A 9859-nucleotide genomic window follows, 5' to 3' on the forward strand; every position below is an offset into this window, starting at 1 on the left:
GGGGGGTTTAGGGGGCTGGGTTGGGTGGCCATGGTGATGGAGCTGATTGACAGAACTAGCTTGGCGCCTTCAGTGCTCTTCGGACTCCTTCCATGGGCGGTATGCCCGGATGCCTGGGGCCGGCGAGAGGGTACATGTGGGCGGGAGAGAACATATGGCAAAGCTTCATCTTGACATTGATAGTTCATGTATATTCTCCGTATCAGTGCACAACCCTGTGTGTGTGTCTGTATGTGTGTGTGCGTGTCCGGATGTGGGGTTGCCTATTTCCAGTGTCCGGCGGGCGGCAGCGGCGGCCAGTAATAATAGAGTAGAACATACTCTGTGTGTGAACGTATGTATGTCTGCGAACCGAAAGCTGCGAAACAAATTTTGTTGAATTTGTTCACTTCACTCATTAATCTAAAGACGCAGTGTGTATGTATGTGTCTTTTTAATGGTCTGTATGTGTGTATTATGTGTACTATGTCGTACTGCATAAATGTGTGTGTATGGTTGCACGTCACTGTTATGGCATCACCGCTCTACATGCAGGTGCCGGTGCCGGTGGTGGAGGTTTGTGTTGGGGGGGGGGAGAGGTGCATTGCGCCACCACGGGCACCAGGAGGGCCGATACTGGTAGGGGGGAGTGGTAACCAAGGGGGGGGTGAAAAACTGAACAGCGAGCTTGTGATATCGCGAGGGGAGGGGAGGGGAGGGGAGGGGAGGTGAAGATAAGAAGGCGACGTTCAAGGTAACACCGCTGTATCAAACAAGCCCCGCTTTGTCTGTCTGTCTGTCTGTCTGTCTGTCTGTCTGTCTGTCTGAACATACGTGACTGGCTCGTACCGATAGTTCTCACCGGTGGTGGGCTAACCCCGCTTAACGCCTCGTACATATGTGTGTGTATGAGACGAAGCTATTCATGAGGAGGGCGGGAGGGAGGAAGGCGGGTTAGTAGGGGGGCGGGGGGTAGCGGGTTGTTTCAGGGCTGACAGGCCCCTGCTGGTGGACAGCGGCGATCGTATGGACTCCCGGCTCCTAGAGTCCCTCATCACGCAAAAGGAGGTCCTTGATGCGTTCCCTCGCAGCGCATCTCGACAGCGCACTGAGTGCCCGGTTACGCCATTACGGCTAGGAAGGCGGTCGACTTAGGGTTTCAGAGGTTTTAGGGTTTTCCGCGGGCAGGTCAGGGTTTCAGGATGTCTTCAGATGTGCCGTACTTCATAGAGTTCCGATCGGAAAGAATGGCCGTGGGCCTGCGCAAGCCAGGGGATTGGGGATATGGCGCCTGGGCACACACTGCGTCGTACTATGCCGTACGTGTCGTACGTACCCCTGGCCGGAACTATGTGGGGTACCTATGTGGTGACATTGAGGGGAGGGGAGGGGAAAGGGAAACTGACGTCGGCTTGTGAGCGGCGGGGTTGGCTTAATCGCGACCAGCCGGGGGGGTTAGGCAAATGTGGTCGTAGGTCGTAGGGGCGCCACGTGGATGGGTAAAAAGGTGGATAGGTGGGGACGAGGGCGGGGTGGCTGGTGCCCCTGGGCAGGAGTCCGGTCTCCAGCATTACGAAGGAAGCGGGGATTCTCCAGGAGGGTGGGCCCAGCTTAACATCTGTGCTTGTTTTTTGGTTGTTTTTTGTGATAGGTTGTTGCGTGGCTGCGTGCGCTTTGTGCGTGTGGAGAGGGTGAGATCTTGCACGGAGCATGACGCATGTTGTGGGGAAGGTGGTACACAGGAATACACAGCGCAGAAGCGAGGCATGGAACGCACCCATCATCCCCCCATGTTGCTTCATACGGCTTTCGTAAGGTGGGTTCCGTTGCTGGGATTCTGCAGGTGAGAACGCGTGTTTCTGGTTGTTGCAGGGATACTGTGAGGTGGGGTTCGGCAAGGCGGAGGGCCTGCAGGAGCAAACTAGAGCTTGTTACTACTGTGTAAATCCAAGAAAGCTGGCTTGGCGTCCACATCGCCATTCGCCGTCCTTGTATGAAAGCGGGTTGCCAAGGCGCAAAGTCATTCAGAAGGTCGCGGCATGGACCGGCTCTCTAGAAGCTGTACATAAACTGGGGCATATCAGCTGAGCATTTGGGTCCAATCCTTTGATCCGAAACCCGAACTGTAACATAAAACCAGCTCGAGCCGAGGATTATAAAAATTACGGATGCGTGCGGGCATCTCGTCCTGCAATCCCCGGTGCATGAAAAGGGTTGCCGCTTTATTGCGCCTTCATATAACTACACAGTTTCAAAGTGATTTGTGCTACCCAGTGCACGAAAGAGGCACGAAGAAAGTGTTCTTCGTGTCTCTCTTCGCGGTCTTTTCCCTTGGGATAGCTGGACTTGCAAGGCCGCGTGATCGGTGCGCATTAGGGTGTTAATAGCTGCTGCTCTTAAGTAAAGGAGCACAGGCAAAAATGGCGACCGCAAAACAGTACCGGACAGAGCAGGATCGGATTGATTCCCTCACCATGGCGATAACGGTAAGCGGAGCCTGTGTTTCACCTACACACAAAGATGCTTTACCTTGACGTCAAGAATACCAACTTGAATATACGGGTTCGCTTCAAGCACAGAATCCAAACGTCGTGGGGTCGGGCTACATTCAGTTCCCGCCACAGCGGCCCTTTGAGAAGCCTGTGGTCTTCCAGCCACCGACGGTTGCGGTAAGGGTTGCACACAAGCTGACCCGCTGAAATCAGGCGAGGCAGGTGGCTTGAGTTCAATTCCCTTGCATGTAGCACCTGGAGTTTCCGACAGAGTACCAGGATTACATCCGGGCAACGCAGCCGCAGCAGCAGGTCCAAGTGCAGCCGGGGCCACAGCCACCGCAGTCACAGCCACTGCCACAGTCGCAGCCACCACCGTTGTCACAGCCACCGCAGCAGCCGCAGCCGCAGGTGGCCGCAGTTCGGGCTCCAGTGAGCGCACCACCCCGCCCCTCCGCACCGGTAAGAGGTATCGCCGCCAACTGTGCGCACGAGCCCCTTTGCTGCCGTTTCTATTGAAGACACACCCTGGCCCCGTTTCGGGTTCGTGAGCTTTCGGAATCCCGTCGGACTCCCACGGCTTTAGCACTGTGATGCAATATGCCGCATTTTCAGTGCTATGCCTCGCGAATGGATGCAGGCGGTGCAGCCCCCTCCGGCATACAGCGCTCGCCCGCAGGGTCCACCGCCGCAGCAGTACAGGCCGCCGCAGCAGAGCCACTACAACCAGCAACCTGCGAGGCCCCCCGCTCCACAGGTGGGCAGTATGATGATGAAGACCGGCTCTGGGTGTTTCTGCAAGGGGCCCTATTACAGTGTCGACTAAAGCAAGAGTGCCAGGGGTTTCAATATCTTTAACAAAGCGAATGTACCATAAGGTCACCCATAAGTGGGATCCTGCGTATGCAGGGGTGCATGCATAATCGAGTGACATAATCGAGTGAGCCGTCTTTGAGAATGCCGATATGCGCTTACAGGTGCCGCCGCCGCAGCGGGCGCCCCAGGGGCCCCCTCCACCCCGGCCGGCTGCGCCGCCGCCGCAGTATACGCCCCGGCCAGCTGCGCCCCCGCCGCAGCCGCAGCCGGCTGCACGTCCCCCGGCACCGCAGCCCCAGTTGCAGCGGCCCGTCTCTGCCGCGCCGAGGCCGACTTCCGCGGCCTTGCAGCACCCCTCGCCACGGCCCGGTGTCCACGTTCCGGCCCCGCACCACCCTGCTCCGGCCCATCCCCCCTCTCACGGGGCCGCCGCGGCGGCGTCCTCTGCTGCAGCTGCTCACGCACACCACCAAGCAGCTCAGAAGATTCAGGCAGCTGCGATCACCCAGGCGCACGCGCTGGCGCACAAGGTCCAGGCTGTGCAGTTGACGGAGAGCGACGACGAGGGTGATGAGGGCAAGGGCGGTCTCAGCAAGTCGCAGAAGAAGCGCCTGCGCAAGAAGCTGCGGGATGCCACGGCCGCAAAGTGAGAGTCGGAGTCTATGGCGGAGTCCAGGCCATGCTTGGGGGACATGTCACCACGGCCGCACCCTGCAGCTCCTGTGCGGTGACAGCAGTGCAGTTGTGGGAGCTGGCTAGGCTTGCTGTGGCTGGGCCCCTTGCATCTGCTGCGTTCCTTGAAAGAAACTATACGGTACGGACTTGGTGCACCACCCGTCTTCTGCACGGTGTGGCTGCTGACATGCTCGTGTCTCCCGTACGATACCCTTGTGGTCCAATGCTTTGCGAGCGTGTCCTGTGAGCGAGGCGCGGATGAGTATGGCGACGTGGAGGGGAGAGCTTAGGCGGCGCAGGGACGGCGGGTGAGGTCGCAGGCTGGTTCACGATGACCAGCAGCGTGGGAGCTGAAGCTTAGCTGGTTCGTTTTGAACCGAGCCCTGTGCGACCGACGTCGTGGTGTGGCTCAACGACACATGTTTGGGCGAGATTGCTCTCGCTGGTTTGCCTTCCTCGGGTTTGGATTTTGCCACGTTCAGCGGTCGTCTTTCATTTATCCTTCATGGAGGGAGTCATTGGATCCACTTCCTGCTGTTTGGCCGGGTTTGTTTTGGAAGCCCTCCGGGCCGACGCAGCACAGGCTCTCTGGCGGAGGTGTGGTGTGCTGTGCGGAATTTTACTTTACTGTTGGGCTCATCCGCGTTTACCAGACGGACGTCATTTTGTGTGTGGCCAGGAATGTTCCGAACGAAGTGACGAGGAGTCTTCCATGCATGGATCCCCCGTGTAAGGAAGGTGGTATCCAGCTCGGCGCGTGCTCCCTTGGCTAGGCACATCGTGTCGCAACTCGCACGCAGGTCTGAGGGCGCATCAGCATCGGACGCCGAAAAACGTTCATCGCAGGGTAAACGATCCAATTCTTCACAACGCTTTTGGCGGATACCTCCTTCACCCCGCCACACTCCCACTGCCTTTCAATCCATCTTCCTCCCACCATAACACTGGTTCAGGCTGTATCGCCTCACAAAACAACGACGCTTGAGACACTTCAACTTCCTTGCTGCGGCTCTCAAAAAACCCTAAGTGGAAAAATCTCAGACGGACTGTTGCGGGGCCTGATATATACTATGCAAGCCCCTAAATTCTGGTCCAAGAGCGCCATTCCTCCCCCTCTCCGCCACCCTTCGTAAACGTCAATAATCAAGGAATGTCCACCTCAGAAGAAAAAATCCAAAAATCATAAAAAGAGTCCCCCTGTTGTGAGGTCACATTGCCCAGAGGAGATTCTCTCTCTCTCCTACGCCCCTCACGACTCGGAGATCTCAGACGGGCCATCACAGCGGCTTGGAACCGCCTCGCTTGGCTTTGCCGCAATCACCAGTATCACCAAAGCCACAAAGCGAACAACGTATGGGGATATGTTCAGATCCCATCCTTCACACCGCGGAGGCGTCGGTTTCTTTAATCGAAACTCCTACCCCTCCTCAGCATCCCGGCATCAGGGTTCGACACTGACCTTCCCGAAACTTGCGGGATCCCCCGAACCTCCCAAATTTTTCTTACGGAGGGGCCCCCGTACCAGGCTCCTGTACTGGCCGAAAACCTTACGGGGGCCCCCCTAACCCCGCAAAACGGGGACACTGTCCTTGGCTAAAACGCTGTGGAAAGTGTCACTTTGCATTTTTTTTGCCCTGTAAATCGTTATTCATGTTATTTTCCCGTGAACCATTACACACGGGGACACGGCACACTCAGCGAAAGCCAAGCGCCTTGGCCGCCGCGGCCGCCCATCCCTTCTGCTCCTCTTTCGCGTCCTCCTCATCATCATCAAAATCCTCATCCACGGACGACTCATCGGTATCTCGTTCTACGTCGGTCTCGTAGTCACTGTCACTAAAAGCCTCATCGTCACTAGCGGGATATGTTGCTTGTACCAGTACTTCAATCTCTGGGTCCGTCGCAACCTCCTCGTTATCATCCTCTCCGTATCGCTGGATGTTACAGACCAGAAGCTATAAAAGTATTATGAAAAGTGTAGTTACATATTGCAATATGAATTATGCCTGCCAAGTGTGGGGCCTTATCCTTTATATGGTCCATCCTCTCCCCTACAGGGCCCCGTAAGGCATCTTATAAATCCTTAAATTCCTTACGGGAGTCACCGTAACCGGCCTTCGGCCTGTCCGGGGGCGGCCCCGTACGGGGCGCTTCGCGCCCCAAAATCTTTACGGGAGCCACCGCAAAGTCCTACGGACCCGTACGGGGATACCGAAAAAAGGCCAAAAACTTACGGGCCCCGTACGGGGTGTCGAACACTGCCCGGCATCCCCCTCCACCCCCTTGCATTCCCGTCCATTCCCCACCACCTGCCACCCCGTCAACCAAAACCCACTCCCCCACACTTTCATTTCGCTCCCGCGCTCCCCTCAAGCGCCCCCCCCTCACCCCTCCGCGGGTCGCAACACAAAGACCTGATCATCTCGCGACACGACGTCCTCCCAGGCCGGATTGGTGGACACGTAGTGCAGCCGCCAGGCGGGGTTCTCAGGCTTGCTGCGGTACAGCCCCAGCGGCACCGACCCACGGGCCACCACGGCCTCGAACAGCTCCCGATACGGCCGACCCGCCAGCTCCCGGGGCACGGGCAGCAAGCGCAAGGGGGTACCCTGGGGTCTTCCGTCGTCCCCACACAGCTCCGACATCACATCTAGCAGCAGGTTCTGGCCCCACCGGGGGAAGGAGGAGGGGGGGGGAGGAGGGGGGTAACGGAGGGGGAGGTAGAGGGGAAATCATATGATACAAAACCCAAGGGGACGACTGCCGACGTTTAAAGCATCAAGCGGGGAGGGGGAGGAGGATTTACGGCGGGTTTACGGCGTTGCGGCCCAATACTGGGGAAATACGAGGGGAGGGAGGATCAGCGGGTAAGGCTGCCACCGGCCTCGCACTGGCACAGCAAAAATACGAAACCTAGGCACCCTACCCGCCCCCTACCCGCCCCCTACCCGCCCTGCTCACCCTTTTCGCAAATGCCTGGATGGTGAAGGTGTCCACCAAGGCGGGCACCACCACCCGACCAGCCCCGTAGTAGATGTTGGTCTGCCACTGAACCAGGCCGTAAGCGGCGGCCGCCACCTCCGCCTCACGACGCTGCCGCCAGCTGCGCCGTGGCACGGCGGCCGTACCTCCCACACTGCACGACTCGTCCCATACGCTCGTACCCTGTGTACGGCACCCGGAGTAGGGTCAGGGAGGGGCCCCCGAGGAGCCAGGGAGCAGGAGCACATCACGAACATGCGGGTACGGCAAGGTACGATGCGTCATGTCAATGTTATGTACGACGTATGGGACACGTCCTCCTGAAAAAGACGTGATACATGCTCTTGTTACATGGCATATGGCCAGCAGCACCGGTTCGGTGTGAATAAAAAAAGGCTACTTCCTGGGTGCTAGTACGGAAACATCGTACATGACCCTATTGGGGTTACGAAGTACAAGGTTATACCAGAGGGCCTCCCCCCCCATCCAGATACCATTATCGGCACCAACTCTGTTTCGTCATATTGTGTCAATCATCAATATTCTAGTCATCGCCATCACCCGTTGTTGTTCCAACGGCCGGCGCCTGTGTAAATGATCCCCCCGGCCCCCCGGGCTGGCCCCGTCCCCGTCCCGTGTTATGTTTCCCGACTGGTCAGGGAGCCAGATGTCGGGAAAGGAACAGCCGCGTTCCCCCACTCCAGTTGATGAACTAATTCATTCGCTGTAACAGTAACTATAATCTCTAGATGGTATTGATATAAAATGTGTTTTAATAATGATTATATATAAATAAGTTAATTTCCGGGATGCCTCCCAGGAAGGAGTCCGAGGTGCGGCATTTCGTCCAGCGGCCCATGCGCCAAGGTCTACGACTGGCGAGGACTGTAAGAGCTGCAAGAGAGACGGCTGCATGGAAGAGCCGAACCAACCAACCAAAACTCGGCGACAACGTACCTGCAGCAGCAGCCCGGGCTGCAGGAATCGTACGGAAGATGTAAACGACAGCTCCACCACACTGTGACCTCGTACGGCACTGGACATGTACGGCCTGCCGCCACCGCCGCCGGCGTTGTCGGCATGACTGTCGCCGGCTGCAGGTGCTCCTGCGGGCGCCGCCGTCGCCGAATGCAGCGGCGTCAGTCCCGCGCCCCAGTCAGCCGCCGTCAGCACGCACTCGTCCGCACTCTCCTCCGAAACCAGGGGAACGGACTCCTCCCCGACGCCGTAGCAGGTCAGGAGCGCCTCAGCGTCCGCCTGGTTGTCGTACGCCCGAGAGGCAGCGGAGGCAGAGGATGGGGGAGGGATGTGGGGATGGAAATGCGCCACAAGGGCGCCATCAAGGAAGGGCAGTCGGACCCCCGGTTACATACATACGCGCATACACACGCACGCACTCCCTCACCTGCACCCCTGCACGGCTGGTGGAGCCGTAATCTGCGGAGGAGGACGTGGTGGCGGTGTCGGATGATGCTGATGGTGAATAGGGGGAGTAGTCCGCGGAGGAGGAGGGAGTGGCGGAGCTCCGGTGACCTGCGGGTCGCTCGCTGGGCCCCAGGTACACCAAACACCTGAGGCGTGCGGGTGGCGAGTTGGGAGGGGTGTGGGGGGGGGGGAACTCCCCCCGTGTGAGGACGATGATGCAGGAGGAGGAGGAGGGGGGAAGGAGGGGGGAAGGACGAACCACAAACGAGGAGGGGGGAGGGAGGGGTAACATGAAGCGCCACGGACGATTGAAACAGACACCAGAGGTATAGACGGATACTCCGCACAGGATTAGGAGCCGTAGAGGTGGGTGGCGACAGCGCCGACACGGAGAGAGGGCGGGGGCCGGGGAGGAAATCCGAAGTCAATAAACTCTTGGCGGGTCATGGAGCTGGTGTGTGTGTGTGTGGGGGGGGGGGGGGCCGTGGACGGGTCAAAAAGTCGCAAAGTGCTCCTAGTGTGTTCCTAGGGAAGAGGGGTATGGATTGGAGGTGGGCGAACAGCCGTTTGAAGCAGCCAGATCCCTACCCCCCGGCCCCTCGAGCCCTAGTTAGTGTCCTTCACACGAACACTCCCCCACTACGGTGTCTTTGCCCTCAGTCAGCGTAACTGGCGGCTTCCGGACTGCGTTCATCCCCCAGTACTGGGGGGTGGGGGAGTGCGAGGGGAGGCCGAGCTGTGGGGAGGAGGACGGTACCCCTCCGCACAGTGGGGGAAGACGAACCACGAGCGAGTGAAGCAGATACCAAGAAAGACTGATGTGCCAGAAAGGGGGGAAGGGGGGAAGGAGGAGGGGGGTCGTCCAGCGCACGCGGGAAGAGACTGCTGTGTTTTGTCCGTACAGATGTCAGCTCCCCTCCAAGAAAGCACCCCCACCCCACCCCCACCCTGCCGCACCTCACCATGGCCATAGGGCCCCCAAGCCCCTGTCAGGGCTCCCACCTCACCTAGCCTGCGCCGCCCCCGCCTGCTGCAGCGCCCGGGGGTCCGCGGGGGAGCCCCGGACCACGCGAGTGGGGCCCATGGCGCCCAGGGCAAGTACGGCAGCCTCAGGCGGGTTGGGGTGCAGTACAACTACCTCCAAACTGCTGATGCCGGTGACGGGGTCTGTCGATGGGGGTGTTGGGAAAGTGCCACCACCCCCCGGGGTAAGGAATGTAAACGGGGGGGAAGGAAAGAGGGGAGGGTGTGAAGCCGGGGGGTGGGGTTATCCTCGGGACTGGGATTTGGGCGGGCGGCGCAGGCCCCGGAGGGGGAGGGGGGAAATAGGGGGGAGGGGAGAAGGGAGATGGGAGAGTGTGTGTGTGTATGTGTGTATGGAGTACATCCCCAGTTTACAAGCCCATGGGAGTTAGGGCAGCTGATGCGACTAGGTGGGTGCCCCCGCGGAACAGCCCCACAGGGGATGTATTGCCTCCGACCTGCACCAG

At 59.0% G+C, this 9859-nt stretch overlaps 2 protein-coding genes across 2 annotated transcripts in view; one reads left to right on the forward strand and one right to left on the reverse strand.

Moving 5' to 3' along the window:
* Positions 1-3937, forward strand: part of VOLCADRAFT_106826 (uncharacterized protein) — a gene marked incomplete at both ends in the record, with an annotated part of 15706 nt that extends 11769 nt beyond the window's left edge. The window contains 5 exons of the mRNA XM_002955446.1: positions 535-618; positions 1796-1822; positions 2559-2648; positions 3112-3228; positions 3449-3937. Coding sequence (XP_002955492.1) covers positions 535-618; positions 1796-1822; positions 2559-2648; positions 3112-3228; positions 3449-3937 — 807 coding nt within the window. The remainder of the gene's footprint in view (positions 1-534; positions 619-1795; positions 1823-2558; positions 2649-3111; positions 3229-3448) is intronic.
* Positions 3938-5656: 1719 nt separating this feature from the next.
* Positions 5657-9859, reverse strand: part of VOLCADRAFT_106827 (uncharacterized protein) — a gene marked incomplete at its 3' end in the record, with an annotated part of 12199 nt that continues 7996 nt past the window's right edge. The window contains exons 16-22 of the mRNA XM_002955489.1: positions 9377-9536; positions 8350-8515; positions 7902-8201; positions 6924-7127; positions 6351-6625; positions 6059-6084; positions 5657-5886 (exon numbers count right to left, since the gene is read on the reverse strand). Coding sequence (XP_002955535.1) covers positions 5657-5886; positions 6059-6084; positions 6351-6625; positions 6924-7127; positions 7902-8201; positions 8350-8515; positions 9377-9536 — 1361 coding nt within the window. The remainder of the gene's footprint in view (positions 5887-6058; positions 6085-6350; positions 6626-6923; positions 7128-7901; positions 8202-8349; positions 8516-9376; positions 9537-9859) is intronic.

Source organism: Volvox carteri, assembly GCF_000143455.1.
Source record: "Volvox carteri f. nagariensis unplaced genomic scaffold VOLCAscaffold_52, whole genome shotgun sequence".
In the NCBI taxonomy this organism is placed as follows: domain Eukaryota; kingdom Viridiplantae; phylum Chlorophyta; class Chlorophyceae; order Chlamydomonadales; family Volvocaceae; genus Volvox; species Volvox carteri.